The sequence below is a fragment of the Triticum aestivum genome, chromosome 7D, assembly GCF_018294505.1.
Source record: "Triticum aestivum cultivar Chinese Spring chromosome 7D, IWGSC CS RefSeq v2.1, whole genome shotgun sequence".
In the NCBI taxonomy this organism is placed as follows: domain Eukaryota; kingdom Viridiplantae; phylum Streptophyta; class Magnoliopsida; order Poales; family Poaceae; genus Triticum; species Triticum aestivum.
In genome coordinates this window covers 6,827,307-6,842,395 of record NC_057814.1, presented here as the reverse complement: position 1 = coordinate 6,842,395, position 15,089 = coordinate 6,827,307, and the positions used below count along the sequence as shown (strand labels likewise).

The window sequence follows — 15,089 nt, the reverse complement described above, 5'->3', positions numbered from 1 at the left end:
GCCTCACACTCTTCGACGATCTTATTTTTGAGCAGCAAGTCTCATGTGTGGATCCTCACCTGGGTGAGGAGCCAGCCGATCTTGTAACAGATACTATGTGATAACTGCAAGACTTTCAGGTACTAGTTTGGAACCCAATCAACCCATACTAAATACTTGAGCATGACACCATATTTAGTAAACCATATACCATATGGACCATGACACCATATTTAGTAAACCAGATACCATATGGACCATGACACCATATATATCCCAGCATTCTGCATGATGCATGTGCCGTTTGAATTGCCCCTTCTTTTTCTTCAATGTTCCTTCTATGTGGCTTTCGTTCAGTAACTTAGGCACCCTACCTGAAGATGTTTTTATTGATACATATGATGAGCCGCTGAACATTGAGGTTTGAGGTTCGATCCTTCCGACTTACGCTACTCTTCATCGGCGGCGGTTGTTGTTCTGCCTCCCCTGAATCATTTGCGGCTTGACAACACTAGCAGTTCAACAGTATGGTCAGGATTCAAGTAGGAAAAACTGGTCAATCAGAAGTTCAATCCCCGCAAAAACAGGTTCAAAAAAGGAAATTAATTAGAAACACACTGGTAGCTAGTGACAAACAGCAAACTTAGAGAGTGCTTAGTTTTAGCTACGGGCCGAATCATTTTGCTCTCTCCCCTGAACAAAATAAAGAAATAATCATGCTCACTATATCTGGTAAGATGCATACGTACTGTTTAATACTATATAGAAAATCTCCATATTGGTTTCATAAATGACACTAGCATCTCTTTACACTCTGTATATGCAGCATAGAACGAGACCAACCATCCGCAAAATTCTGTTACTGCTACAGAAACAAGGCGTCACCAATGTTCAGCATAGATGGACAGCAAGTCATATCGAATATCTATTTGCTTGACAGAAATGGAAATAACAGCAGAAATATAAATACTTCTAAACATGGATAACGTAAACTCACATTCAGCCGACGCGAACAGATAACAAGTGACCACATTAATCAGTACTACATAAACGCAAATAAATTTAGGTGACCAAGTCATTCATACAACTAAGCACGCATTACCCACTGGATCGGTTATCGCTTACAAAATCTCTACCGGTGACCAACATTGTTCAACGCCACAAAACATCTGGAGAGCGCATATAATTTGGAATGCTAGGAGGCCATATCCAAACCAGTGCCACGGAACCAACTAGAAGAGTGATTTTTGCAAAGGTCGAGCAAAATCCGCAAAGCAGGGAATAAAAGGTAGACCACCCAGGAAATCTCCAGTGGTGCACATGGGATGCACTTGCCTGCTGTCCATATCATACGACAGATTTACCTCCTTCCAGTCAGTAAGGAAGATAACATTATGCTCCGGATGAATTGCAAACACATTGTACTTATGGGCCCCATCCTCTTGGCGGCGATAATCCTCTTCCTCATCGGATTCCGTTTCTCCAAAGAGCCGCGGGATGTCGACGGTATGCTTTAGAGTCCACTCTTCTTCATCAGTAGCACAATAATCCTTGAGCACCCACACAGAGAGCTGGTAATCATGAGGATCCACATACCAAGCATGAAGGAGTCCCTGAGAGCACCCCACCGAACCATAACCAGGTATGGCTCCTAGCATGTCATCTGGGATAGCAATCTCCCGACAAACCTCCCCCTCCATGTCCAGCACGGCTATCAAAGGCTCGTCGACCGTCAAATGCAGAAAATGCATCATGCCATTGAGGAGGACGGCACATTCCGGATTGATGGCGGGATACGCTATGTCTTCCCACCCGCTGCTTGGAGTCCATTGTCCGGTATCCGACGAGTATACCGCCACGACGTCAACCGACTCCATGAGGGGCGCAAACGCCACGAAACGAGACGGGACGGCGGGGTCGAAAACCAGGAAGGGATACATCAGCTCGAAGCATTCAGGGTCTTCGTCGTCTTCGCCCAGCCATTTTATAGGAGGCAGCACGGTCCACTGCTCGGTCATCGGATTGCACACGACAAAGTCGAATTCGTCGTCGTCTTCCGATTCCCAGCACTTGCAGAGGAGGAGGCTGGTGGAGCATTGCTGGAGCTTGAATCTTTGGTAGCTCTCGCGCAGGAACGGGAGCGAAGCGTCGACCAGCGGGCGTCCGCCGGACAGATTGCTGAAGCAGAGGCTGCCGGCCAAGTTGTTGTGGAAGAACCCGGAGAGGGTCTGCGGCGCCGTCTTGATGCTTTTGATGAGGTCGGAGCAGAGCTCGGCCCACTGCTTGGAGACGCACTGGAAGCGGCAGAGCGACCGGTAGGGCAGCCGCGCCAGGATCTCGGCGAGGGGGCCCTCGGAGGAGACGCTCCCCGCCGCCGCCGCCGTCGGCGGCGGTTGCCTCTGGTTCCTCTGCTTCTTCGTCTTCTATGAACGGACCGAATAAAGATTAATTAGGCTCCCGGGCGATTCCCTTCCATTGACCCAAGAAAGATTGATTGGAAGAAGAGGTACGGATCAGACCTGAGAAGCTACGGCGGGGAACGGCGGCGCAGGACGGGACCCGTCGCGGCGGCGGATCGCCGGCGGGTGGCTCTGCTCCTTTCCCGTGCGGCCATGCTTGCTTGCTTCTCCTCCCCCGGCTGGCATCGCGCTCCTCGTGGACTCGTGGATCGGTGGCTGGCCGTCGTGGGAGGAAGTTCCGGAGCTCGCCGGAAGTCTAGGGTTTGGAAGCCGGAAGGGCAACAGAGCGGCGGCGGCCGCGGCTCGTGCTCCTCGATGGCATTCACGATTTTTCCAGAACTCTCCGAGATAACCGTCCGTATGTATATCTTGAAAAGTGATTTATTTTTTCTTTCAATAAACTACCCTACCTTATCGCGAACCAACTTATGATGGGATAATTAGGAGGACGGTGATATCCTGGATTTATTTGAGGATTTCTAGCGATGTGCGTTCAGTGGAAAGAGACGTCTCTGTTGACTACGAGACGACTATGGTGACTTCGTTTATCTCAAAATGATATGCCGGCTCAGTCTCTCAGAGGTGCTCATAAAGGTAGGATGTACGTGTGTGTTCATAGAGATGAGTGTAAGCACGCATGAGCGTCTACGTCTGGATTGTGTTCTGAAAAAAAATAAACTACCTTACCTGCACGCAAATTAACACGCTTGGTCTCTTCAAAAAAAATACCCGCCTCCTCTTTTCTGAAACTAAATTTCTTGGTCCATCTGCAATCTTTAACAATAAATCAACGGTGGATATGGCATGCCAAATGATTTCACCATAACTTTTGCATAACAAGCAATTCAACAAGTTCATCATTAAATGCAACAAACCGAACGAATCGAAGTTGGTTGATGTTTTAATTGCGCACATTAATGTTGTTATGCATCATGGGAACCACTTGGCGTCGATATTGGAGGGTCTTTTTGGTTCGGACTATTGATACACACAAGTAGGGGAAGAGTGGGGTTGTCCTACCACCCAACGAGAGCATATGACGCTGACCTGCAAGAAAAGCGACCTGTATGAGTAATTCATTGGTGTTTGTTTGTTGTCCATTTGGTACTCACGTCTAACTCTTGGGATGTCCTCGAGCAACCCTGGAGGACCCCACCACCACCTACCCATATTATACCATGCCTTTTTTTATCATCGTTAAATGCTAAGCCCTAAATAACGTATGACAGTGGTATGCCCATGCTGAACATGTTCACTCACCTGTGGGCTTCTCCCCCTCCACAAGGTGGTTGCTCTGAAGCCCCCTCCTCTCTCTTCCTTGTCTGGCTATGACCTCCGACGAGCTGCAGTGGCCTGGATCGGGCATGGATCTAAAAGCTTGAACCGTGTCAGCCTCAATCACCCTACGGTGCCAACAATATAATACACCATGTTAGGAGTCTCTATCGGTGTAGCAGTTGAGTTGTTGGTCTGGTTAAGATGCATGGAGGTTGAAACTTCCCCCCTTCTGCCTTAGATCCAAATGTGCCCCTGCACCCTCGGCTTCCTCTGCCTCGGGCTCAGTCCCGACTGTAGACCGACCTAGAAGTCACAAGTCATGCCCTCGAGACCGTGTATGGTTGATTGGGTGTGTGGTGACTAGTAGAAGGCTAGAGAAATCTGTGTCGGTGTCAACTGTCTAACAATGGTGGCACCTTTGGGTGGCATATCCCACCTTGGTGGCGATGTCATGCCTTCCCTCCCTCTATGGTGGGCTTGGGGATGTGAATAAATCACTGTTTGGCTTCATCCAGCCATGAGGCGTTGTTCTCCCATATTAGTGGTGTCGCTCATCCCCTTTTGGCAGACTCTTTTTTTTGCATTCTTGTGAGCCTTCAAGTGTCCTCGGCATTTGGTTCCCCCATTATTGTCATTCTCGTCGTGATATCATGTCAATTAATACCTCTCTTCTCCGCACTCCCTTGGGCAATGACTACTCAATTAATATCTCTCTTCTCCGCACTCCCTTGGGCAATGGACACCCTTTCAGTGAAGAATTTGTCCAATCCTTCATACATGCTCGATGCGCTAGTATCTCTCATCTCCTTGCACTCCGGCATGGGTAACGACCACCCTTCCAACGAGCATGGGCGCTGGGTTGGCAATGGAGCAACTCCCCGATCATCAATACTCGTGGTCCTTCCTTGCTGGCGATTTCAGCATTGCCTTAATTGGAGCTCTCATGGAATATGAAAAGAATATACAAGACATATTTACCGCTCTCTAAATTCATGTATGGGGTTTTCTTTTCAAAGGTTCTCTCACATGAGTTGTCAACAAGGCAAATAACATTTATATGGTGTGTCATTTTCTCCTCATTTCCCTACTATGTTTGAAGGAATTTGAACAACATATCAAACCCCATACTACTCACATTTTCTCCGTCACTGTTCAGAGGAGTTCTTATCAAGATTATGGCTATTTGCAAGATCAAAAATTGATTAGGATAGTGATAAAGTTAATTTAGCATGTGTTGATTATGTACTTGCCACTTTTGGTAACCATCCCTTTTGAAAACCACCTTGAATCTCCAACATGGTGCCGCAAAACAGACTCACTATCCATCTGCGGACGCGTCCATGGACACAGATACGGGAGCCGGCCATCCAACGTTGTTCCCAACACGTCCGCCCAATCACAAAAGTTCAAATGTTGATCAATAGCAGTTGTGATGAGTAAATAAGTGCATACGTATGTAATCTTCACAACCAAAAAGTGGCAGATGTTCGTAATCGTTTACATGCATCTGATAACAAAAGTTATAGTTCGACAGTCTGTGCAAACTGTGCCCTCTCAGACTGGCTATTCGTGCCTCCTTCCTTATCACTCTATTGCCGACTCCTCCACACCTTTTTCCTTCACCATTTTTGCTGCCAAGCGCTTCAACATATTTGCATGAACGGCTTGCACGATCTTCCCTCCATCGGGATCCAAATCGTTCATCTTCATGGCAACATTTTGGATTCCTCCTAAGCGCCCGCAAGCTCAGCCTCCTCTCTTTGAGCTTGGTCTTCTTCTCTTCGAGGTTGATCTTCTTCTCCATCACCTCCATGAAGATGTCAAACCTCTCCGCCTTCTTTTCCTCCTTGACGTCATGACACTACATGCCTCCTCCTTATTTTCCATGATGCCCTTGACCTTCTCTATCATCTTGGTCGCCACCCCTTCTCGCTTCCCCTTCCCCTACTTCGTACCCCCACTTCCTCCCTCGGATTGCCCTTTTTGACCTTCTTGGTCGGGTCTCCTTTTGTTGGGTCTGTTGGGTCACCATCTTCGTCTTCATTGCCGATGCCGTCGGTCTTGATGGTATGAAAAATTGGATAGGAGCCACTTAGGTTGCTCATTCAACTTCAACCAACAATGCATGAGGATGAGGTTATTTTTCTCCACCTTCAAATACAATGTGACCGCACGGGAGGGCTAGCAAAAGAGGCATGGTCAACATATATAGCATATCCTGACAAATGACCAACACATATAACAACTTACTTGCTCAGAGATTAGCGTACAACTTGGCCATTGGTTTACGAGTGTATTGAGAGGGCCACAATACTTGCTCACGGGCTCTTGGATGGTGTACCATCGATGTGTGAGTGACTTTGGCGTACGATCCCGGATCGCTTCCGAGCGGTAGAAATCAAAGTTCTTGTGCTCATGGAGCCAAGTATGAACATACAAGGTCGAGCCTCTTTGTTCCGTGCCTTGAAAATGAACGACGCTAGTGGCCAACCAAGCATCACACAACAATTTGTACTCCCTCAAATTGAAACTTGCTCCCCTCTCCTTCTTCTTTGGGTCGCCACCAGCCGGCCAATCATCTGGATCAAGGCCCGTCTTGTCGGCGTTTGAGTCCGACTGCCGTGCGTACGTTTTCGGTTGCTCGATGTATGCACCCAGCTGCTCATTATACGCGCCCGACTGCTTGTGGCACAATCGTCCACTTGTCCGTCTTCGAAGCTACATTCGTCACGGATGATGTCCAATATCTCCCCATTATCTGTCGACGTCGTGCCCGGTTGAGACATACCGGCGAATAGAGAGTGGGCACTCAATTGATCCATGCTCGACATTTGTGACTGGACAAGCTGCAGCAATGACGAGTCAGCAAAGTGGAGGGACGCCGATGGCTCATGGCACGGATGTGCCGGAAGTGGCCGCAGACGGGTGCTGATGACCCAGCTGTGTGGCGGCATAGTAGTATCGGCTTCATCTCCGCTGCCTAGGGTGGAAACTGCATCGACGGTGGCGGCGACGCGCTTAGTCCTCGCTCGCCAAAGCCACTATCTCCTTGCACCTTTCGACGCGGTGGCGTGTGTTGTGGGTCGCCGAGTTGATCTTCTGGGTGGCCACTAGCTTCGGATCCTCCTTCTCCAACTCCGGCAATGGACAAACGAATCCATGTGGCGGCCGATGGCGATAAGGGCAGGAACATGGGTGGAGGGCGGCGACAATCGGCTGGAGGGGGTGGGAATGCGCGGACTTTATCGCACGGGGGCTCCAAGTGGGGTTTATTTTTGGAGGGGGGAGGGGTTGTCGGAATCCTACGTGGCAAAGGTCCTGACTCCCGCAAACCTCCCCAACATTACATCTGACTTGCAGGAACTCGAACACGCGAGACGTATGCCGCATCACATTGGATGACAAAAAAGTCTGGATGCGTCAGTCTGGACGTTTTGTGGCACCGCGTTGGAGATCCGCTAAGAGCATCTCTAGCAGGTCTCGTAAAATCTCATACTGCAAAATCGTTTCGGATATACTGTAACAGTATGGCGTGTGTTCTGCCAGAACAAATCCCGTAAAAATCGTTTCAGCTCAGATGTAGAAGCCCACTTATCACTAGTTAAATTTACAACAGGGTCCCTGAAATTAGCATAAAGCCCCCTAAAAGCAAAATGTAGATTACAATTGGGTCCTGGCCACCGCCATGGCAACGTGCCGAGCAGCTCCTTGGCAGCCCGCGTCGAGTGCGAGGGGCGCGATGGCATCGACATCGGCCGCCGCCATGGCCCTGGTGGCGAGCGGCTCGTGGCCAGCCGACGGGGTGCGGCGACGAGCGCGAGGTGCCGATGACCTCGGGATGCACATCGGCTGCCTTGTGCAGTGGCCCTCCGCGGCGTATGACGATGCCATCCAACGCATCTCCGAGGCCTTTTACACTAGAAATGCTCTAACTGGGTATATATACACCCTAACCATCATCAGTGAGAAGAACCGTTCATTCTGCAGTTATCTCCAAACCTTTAATTACAACATAGGAGACTATAGCAAGGACGAAAGCACAAGGGATCCATCGCTGTGGCAAGTAAAACCAGGCAAATCCACAGCGCCAACTGAGCCAGAAATACATCATCATCATCATGCCCGTCAAAAACACCAGCCGAGCCTGAGCCTACAGGCAACGCACACAGCAAGAACAAAGAAGAGGAAAAATCTCAATAGGGCGCCTCATGAACACAGGCAGCAGCGAGGGCGAGGGGCACCGCCGCAGCACGCGGCGCCGCAGCCGGCGCAGGCAGGGCACGCGCAAGAGGAGGAGCAACCGGCGCAGGAGCATGAGCAGCCACACGAGGGTCCGCCGCCGCAGCCCCCGCTCCCCACGCAGCAACGGGGGCATCCGCAGCAGCAGCTCGGCCCCTTGAGCTGGACGGCGGAGCACCCGCCGCCGCAGATCCACGGGAAGCAGCTCAAACACGCCCACCGGGTTCTGCAGACACAAACATTAACATCCCCCTCGGTCAGTTCACTACAACGGCTAACTAAAAACGAGTTCAAATCGATGCATGCATTACTGGCTGACAAATAATTGTTAAGGTTTGTAGAGTGCAGATGTAAAAACCGGAAAATTAGCAATATTTCAAACTTTTAAATGCTTCAAGTGCAGTTTAGGATAACAATTTGCATCAGCTTGGGTTGATCCGGCGTCATTTTCTTTCAAGACAACCATCAACATATATTAAGATCTGCAGGGAGGAAATGATTACCGAATCTTCTTTGGGAAGCGATGAGATTGATCAGCATTTCCCTTCTCAGATGAACTGCAAGCTTGTAAAGAGAGATACTAGTAAGAACAAAGATATCTTGTAGGCCAAGACAATTTCTCAACCTGAAAATCCATACATCGTGATGAATGGATCGGCATTCTTTCCTATGAACTCATCGACCCTGCAAATTTTATCAAAGGGGCAAACGACGATCAATCACCTCCATATGTCATGAACAAGAAGAAAATTAACTTAAAATTGGCACAATTGTGTGAACTGATTGACACATGAAGAAGAATTACATATTTTTGCCTTTTGCACGCATGATCTGACTGCTACGTATGCAGCTTACACTGATATTCATTTATGAAGAAGAATAAAGTAATAAGTGGCACCAAGACTGGAGATGAAAATAAAAGCACACCGCAACCCTATGTAATTTAAGTCCAATTCCAAAACATATTCACGTATTTAAATACAATCAATCATCCTAATCAAATTTCAACTAACCAAATCTCCCAAACTATTGCTACCGGATTTGCATAATGTTCAGTTGTAAGTGTATACTATTTTCAATCATTGGTGTGGAAGCCCATGGTCGTAGATAGTAATCTACTCCCTCCGTCCCAAAATTCTTGTCTTAGATTAGTCTAGATACGGATGTATCTAATACTAAAACGTGACTTGATACATCTGTATTTAGACAAATCTAAGACAAGAATTTTGGGACGGAGGGAGTATTATTGTATAAATCTCCACTGAGAGCGACATTTCTTGGCTAAAACGCGAAACTTCTATTTAGAGGTTTTAACTAAAATCTGTGTTGCCTTCACACATCCATGTTGATGTCTTGCACGCATCTGTACAACTCTATGGAAACATGGGCTCACTTGCCATGGATTGTTTTCCATTCTTGGAGCCGGAGAACTATTTCTTGTTTTCGCTCCCTAAGTTACCTCTTAAATTTCAAAAAGGAAATTGATAGTATAAGAATTGAACAAGACAGCGGCTTACTCTTTGCAGCATATGGAGGCAGCATGGAGCCCTTCAATGGAACTGATCTCCCCCTGGCACAGAAGAACAGTTTCTTGAATTCCATAGAAATGATTTTTTTTATTGAAAAAAAGCAGTAGCTACTAGCTAGTATAGCTACTAGCAATACAGTACAAGGAGGAGAGGGCATGTGTCAACTTTTCAGGCTGCTGTCTGGGATATTTTAACAACACTTGGAATCTACTACTACTCCCACCGTTCCAAATTACTCGTCGTGGTTTTAGTTTTAATTTGAACTAAAACCACGACGACTAATTTGGAACGGAGGGAGTACTAGAAAGGAACACCTGGAATTGACTGAGAAGTGACAACCAAACCGTGTGTTGGCAACCAACCTATAAAGAAATGCTGATCATTTTTGTATGCTTACTGCTAAACTGGGGGGATATTTTAACACTTACTCTAGAATCTAGTAGTAGTAGAAAAGAACACTTGGAACTGACTTAGAAGTGACAACCAAACTGTGTGTTGGTAGCGGACTTTAGATACCTATAATAGAGTACTCATACCTATAAAGAAATGGCGATCATTTGTACATGCTCAGCTGCTAATTAGTACTGTAATTTTTCTTGCGGAATAACTGAGTAACAGCAGGGCATCATTTATCATGGCAGTAGTGCGGGAGCCAACCAGGAAGAGCGATTAAGGTCAGGAGCTTGGTTACCTCGAGGAAGCTGATCTGGCGGTGGAGCGCGTCGACGGCGAGCTGCAGCCGGTGGCGGCCGCAGGGGTCGAGCGGGGACTTGGGCCTGGGCGCCGCCATTGCCGGCCTCGAAGGAGCTTGGCTAATAGCTGGACGGTGGACGGGGAGCTCGCTCGCTCGCGCCGGCTGGCTAGCTGGGCCAGGAGAGGAGCGGGGGCCGGGAGGTAGACGGCGGCGGGGAGTGCGGGGAAGCAGAGAGCGTCATCAATGGAGTGAATGAACGATCAATCTAGCAGACCAGACCAGATCACGCCGCCGGTGTGAATGTGCTGCCTCCTCGGCCGGTCAAGGTTTCCGGTGGAGAGGAGCAAGGGATTTAGAGTCCGGGTGGCGGCGGCGGCGGAGAGCGATGGACGGAGGTGGCCGCCGGAAGGAGACAGGAAGTCGTCTATAGGGCTGGCCACTGGGGTAGGTAGGTGGTGGTGGGTAGTGGGTAGGGTTAACCAAGGCTGCTGGGCCGGCTGGATCGTGGCGGGCCTACCACGACCACCACTTCTCTCCATCCTTTGACTCCACTCTAAATAAAAAAACTGTTAGCATTTTGTTCTTTTCTGAAGCAGCTAATCAAGTCCAGTTCTTTTGGGGTTAAAAAACAAAGCAACTTTGGCAAATGCTAGTAGCTGATTGACGACTTGATTATCATTTTTCGTTCGGAAAAAACATGATCAATGATAGTAGACGAGACGAAAAGAGTTCACTGCATACATAGTCCAAATCCGTCCTCATATGACGATGAAGATAATGGACTTACAAACAAAATCAGCTCAAAACAAAGAATTACACACAGAAACGGTCTTCCTTCGTGGGCAATAAACACTTTCCCCTCTCCCCTCTCCAAAACAACATGCGCAACCATGCCCTGACTATACATGCCACAAAGCCTCATCAACAGATAGATAAAAGTTCCAACATCTAAAAGCCCGAAAAGATCTCCAAGAACTATGTACAAACATAGGCACGTGGTGATGCAGAAACATGTTGCACCTCTGACAACAAGCGATACTGCAACATGTCGCACCTCTGACAACAATGTACTGTCCTCTCCCCTCATTTGCTCCTTACCCTGCAGAGCGGTCCATGCGCTTAGCGAAATTAGCAATGCCGCAAGCATGGATCCGTGCTCAGGAAGAGGGTGACTAGAGATTACATGAATGGAATGCGAAGGGTCTGAGTAGACCCCGGATTTCCTACGATCTTGTGCTTGGCTTAGCACATGCCGCCACCGTGCGACGAGAGCATCCTCCTCTGCAACAGTCAGGGATGCTGTATGCTCAGCTGGATTTCCAAGAAAGATGAATCGCAACATATTAGGGAGCATGAAATGATCTCATGAAACACAATATTATATACTATATGCTTCATTCCTGACAAAGCACCTAGCAAGCGAAACACCATCCTGCCATTTACTTTTATTTTACATAACAGGATAGCACCGATTCGATTATTGTGCAACATGGAGTGGACCATAACTGGTTCTGTGTTGATTCAGTTCAGAACAGTCACAAAAAAGAATCTTCGCATATAATGGATTAGTACTACAAGTTGTGGCAGATTCACAAATGAAGCAAAATTATTATGCTAAAACAATTAGTTTTTTAAAAATAGTTGTGACACTAATGTGGATGTCGGGATGGAAAACAATTCGAGAACTGTTCGACAATACCGCAAGCTACTTCTAGTCTACAGTAGTATCAGCTACTTTGTTTACAGTAGGTAGACAAATATGTTGGATCACGGAGTAAATATTAAGCAGATGGTGTGCAAGAAAAAATAATTTAAGTCCTTACGTGTGTCTCAAAGTCCGGGCCAGACAGGTTTACCGATAGATTTTTCATCAGTTGTAGTACCTGTAGATTAGCCCATAAAAAGATCATTGTAATGGAGTAGAAGTTATTAGGTAATAAAAGCGACTCCCTGACAGTACATTTTAACTGTTAAAAGAATGAACAAAGTAAGCATCTGCATTTGCGGTGAACATATAAGTAACATATATAAGAATTACAACAGCTAAATATCCTTGATAAGGAGCAATGTGCAACAATGAGTAATTAAACTTCACCCCAGAATCCACCTGTCCGGAACAGTTTCATAGGTTTTTATATCACACTGACTGAATCGAGGTACTGACATAGCAGCTTGCGAGTAACTGGGATGTCACTAAACAATGCAAACAAAATGACCTGGCCTTCATGCTTGCAGATATTAATAGCTTTATAGCAGGGCAGATGAATCAATTATAGAGGGGAGATTAGCAAATGGCATACCGTTTCAGCATCTATAGGATCCATCTCTCTCAACTTCTGCAAATGTCCTGTTGTATCTGGATCAAATACGCCCCCAAGAAAGTTGTATACTTGAGCAAAGTCTGGCATGGCTGCAAGTTAACCAGAATAAGTACAAAACAACTGTTAGACTGGGAACTGATAGACCAAAAAGGCAAACATGTTGATTAATATCAAGGCCATCAAAGGGTAATATGAAATACTGCACATCATTACATTTTCATATTGTAACAGGGTACATCATTTATCACCCAGACATCAAGAGCATTATGGCAAAATTGCAAGAATTGATGGACAGAATGAAGGTAAGCCAAATGCAGAAGGCTCCAACAGAGTTAAAAAGGGAAAAACACACTGATTGACACCACAAACTAAAAGGTTCAAAAAATAATGAATGGCAGTTAAACTAGCCTTGTTAGTGTACTCTCATATCATGCACATCTGCCAGATATGTGGAATGGAATTTGCACATACCAGGCACTTTAACAAATGGAATAGAATTTGCACATATCATGCATTCCAGTTTACATCTAATATAATCAGATGAATCTTAGTATAGGCACAACAGTTGCCACCATAATCCATAGGGTTGTGAATTTATTAAAAAATTGTATAGATGTCGACAACAGTCTCCAGCATGTTAACAAACTGTATAGATGTATGATGTACAAAGAGAAGCTCACCATGCAGTGCTGGAAGTATAATCTCTTGCTCAATCGCATCGGAAGTTGGCCAAGTTTCTTGCTCAATCGCATCAGAAGTTGCCCAAGTTCCAGATTGGCACTCTATGCTACTAGAGCTATTATTTGCAGCGCCTAAATCTGTCGGTTCAACAAGAGCAAACAAGTTAGTGGTACCTTGTAAAAATATTGACCATAGACAGAATATGCGGTAGTTAACACAATTGTAAACCTTGTGTATGTCTTGGGCTATAAGGCTGGGTAAGAACATCGTCCCAGGAAGGAAATGTGTCGTTTGCACTTGAGTTTGTAGCGACAGTAGGTGCATCCATAGGTATAGCACATCCTTGCTCCACGATATGAGGAGGTTGTTGTGGCAAGTCAGCTTCAGGGGCTGCAGGAGCTCCAAGATATCATATTAGACCGTTTTTTCATTGAAAGTTATTCAGGTTAGTCAGATGAGGGATGAAAAATGATTACCCTTTTTCGAGGCTTTGTTATGTGGGTACGGGTGTGCCGCCTTCCTCTTCGGCCTAGGTGGTGGCAGATGCTCACCTGTTCCATTCTTTTGGACCTTCAGAAAGTACTTCTGCGCATGGCTCCTGATCTGTGAACAGAACTGTTTATTTAGATCACCGCACAGTTTGTCAGGCACAAATATATAACAAAGGAGCAAGTGCATCTACTTATTGGAACAAGTCAAGAGTGGCAAAGCTATAATAAACTTATAATGACCACGTTCAGAGAATAAGAAGATAAAAGACTGCAACCAAACAGACCTGGAAAATGTATACCAGCTAGTATAAAATGTTGGTTGCCAAGCCAAACGACTAGGCATATTTTGTGAGATGATAACCAAGTAAACAGCTAACAGAAGCAGAAGGTGGGTGCAGAACAGAGCACATGTATATACCTGTATCACTGTCTTGGAGCCAACAAATGCTTCGATCTTTCTCCAATCACGATCGAACCTATTATACAAAAACACAAATAATGAGATACATGTAAGTAACGAGGATAGTCAGAATATACAGAGAGAGCCATTTCAGTTGCCACACGAGCCTCTCGAGAAGCAGACGGCCTAAGGTGCCAACACAAAGCAGTCTTGTGCTCTGTCCACAGATTTATCTGAACCTATGAAACGGCTACATGAAACCTCAATGTTAAGTCGCTCCGGCAGACGGAGGACGATGTGGAGGCCACACGGTCGGAACAAGTTAACAAAGTGAAGTAGTGCAGGGCAATATGATTAATTAGTGAAAATATGGTAAAAATCAAATGTAAATGGCCCATGGTTTGCTGGTAACAGATGGATGGATGGATGATTTACGACGCCAGTGCGTTCCGCATCGAGCATAGCATCGATCAACAGGTTAAGCAGTTAACCGCTGGGCCCAAGCGTCCTAAGGGAAGAGATCCTGCTCCCACCTGCCAAGTTCCATGGGGATTCTTTCAGTTTAGACGTGGGACGAGTCGTCCAGTACAGCCTGAGGTCCAAATCCAAATCAACCAGGCAGGCAGCTGCCTGATGTTCTACTCTAGCCGCTAGCCCGGCGGGCCGGCGGGCAGGCGGGATCCTAGGCTAAACCCGGCGATCTAGCACGCCGGCGAGCCGATGGACGAGCTCCGACCAGCCGGACCTAATTAAGCCCGAACCCAACCAGCAGACAAGACATGACGGGTGGGGTGGAGGAGGCGGAATCTGCTTACAGGAGGAGCGCCTCGATGAACTTGTCGTGCTCCGGGTCCGTCCAGCTCTCCCGCGACTTGGTGATGGTGTATGGCTTCCTCACCCTCCCCGCCCCCTCCGCCCCCTCCCCCTCCCCGCCCCCGCCCGCCATAGCCGCCGACTCCATCACCGCCGCCATCACCCACGCCTCAGATCCCCTCTCCCTCTCTCTCTCTCTAGCCTG

General features: G+C 47.1%; 3 protein-coding genes across 9 annotated transcripts; all 3 read right to left on the bottom strand.

Moving 5' to 3' along the window:
- Positions 1 to 940: 940 nt before the first annotated feature.
- On the bottom strand, positions 941 to 2,812 carry LOC123168544 (F-box protein At5g65850). Of its 2 annotated transcripts, none has more exons than XM_044586425.1 (2): positions 2,499 to 2,812; positions 941 to 2,399 (listed from the first exon to the last, which is right to left on the bottom strand). In XM_044586425.1, exons 1-2 carry the CDS (start codon positions 2,622 to 2,624, stop codon positions 1,212 to 1,214), a joined length of 1,314 nt encoding a protein of 437 aa, XP_044442360.1. In that variant the 5' UTR covers positions 2,625 to 2,812; the 3' UTR covers positions 941 to 1,211. The 2 variants fall into 2 exon arrangements, with proteins under 2 accessions (XP_044442360.1, XP_044442359.1); XM_044586424.1 differs by having other exon boundaries at positions 941 to 2,402; positions 2,499 to 2,805.
- A 4,866-nt stretch (positions 2,813 to 7,678) lies between these two features.
- LOC123164553 (guanine nucleotide-binding protein subunit gamma 3) lies at positions 7,679 to 10,681 on the bottom strand. The gene is made up of 5 exons (XM_044582079.1): positions 10,176 to 10,681; positions 9,473 to 9,525; positions 8,595 to 8,639; positions 8,459 to 8,512; positions 7,679 to 8,181 (listed from the first exon to the last, which is right to left on the bottom strand). The coding sequence occupies exons 1-5, from the start codon at positions 10,272 to 10,274 to the stop codon at positions 7,923 to 7,925; spliced, it is 510 nt and encodes a 169-aa protein (XP_044438014.1). The 5' UTR covers positions 10,275 to 10,681; the 3' UTR covers positions 7,679 to 7,922.
- A 214-nt stretch (positions 10,682 to 10,895) lies between these two features.
- Positions 10,896 to 15,059, bottom strand: LOC123164552 (protein REVEILLE 6). 6 transcript variants are annotated; one of them, XM_044582077.1, is made up of 9 exons: positions 14,887 to 15,059; positions 14,090 to 14,147; positions 13,657 to 13,795; positions 13,409 to 13,570; positions 13,180 to 13,317; positions 12,479 to 12,588; positions 12,002 to 12,061; positions 11,362 to 11,489; positions 10,896 to 11,277 (listed from the first exon to the last, which is right to left on the bottom strand). In XM_044582077.1, exons 1-8 carry the CDS (start codon positions 15,042 to 15,044, stop codon positions 11,469 to 11,471), a joined length of 846 nt encoding a protein of 281 aa, XP_044438012.1. In that variant the 5' UTR covers positions 15,045 to 15,059; the 3' UTR covers positions 10,896 to 11,277; positions 11,362 to 11,468. The 6 variants fall into 6 exon arrangements, with proteins under 6 accessions (XP_044438012.1, XP_044438007.1, XP_044438010.1 ...); XM_044582072.1 differs by having other exon boundaries at positions 11,362 to 11,459; XM_044582075.1 differs by having other exon boundaries at positions 11,362 to 11,459; positions 13,657 to 13,783.
- Positions 15,060 to 15,089: the final 30 nt, after the last annotated feature.

Bases quoted from the DNA above. Each gene is read 5' to 3' on its own strand.
- LOC123164552 (XM_044582073.1), bottom strand. From the start codon at position 15,044: ATGGCGGCGGTGATGGAGTCGGCGGCTATGGCGGGCGGGGGCGGGGAG. The intron at 13,571-13,656 runs GTAATCATTTTT...GAGCTCCTGCAG, and splicing joins TAACAAAGCCTCGAAAAAGG to CCCCTGAAGCTGACTTGCCA. The intron at 13,318-13,408 runs GTTTACAATTGT...TTGAACCGACAG, and splicing joins TAGCCCAAGACATACACAAG to ATTTAGGCGCTGCAAATAAT.
- LOC123164553 (XM_044582079.1), bottom strand. From the start codon at position 10,274: ATGGCGGCGCCCAGGCCCAAGTCCCCGCTCGACCCCTGCGGCCGCCAC. The intron at 8,640-9,472 runs GTAAGCCGCTGT...TAAAATTTGCAG, and splicing joins GCCTCCATATGCTGCAAAGA to GGTCGATGAGTTCATAGGAA. The intron at 8,513-8,594 runs GTATGGATTTTC...ACAAGCTTGCAG, and splicing joins GCCGATCCATTCATCACGAT to TTCATCTGAGAAGGGAAATG.
- LOC123168544 (XM_044586424.1), bottom strand. From the start codon at position 2,624: ATGCCAGCCGGGGGAGGAGAAGCAAGCAAGCATGGCCGCACGGGAAAG. The intron at 2,403-2,498 runs GTCTGATCCGTA...GTCCGTTCATAG, and splicing joins TCCCCGCCGTAGCTTCTCAG to AAGACGAAGAAGCAGAGGAA.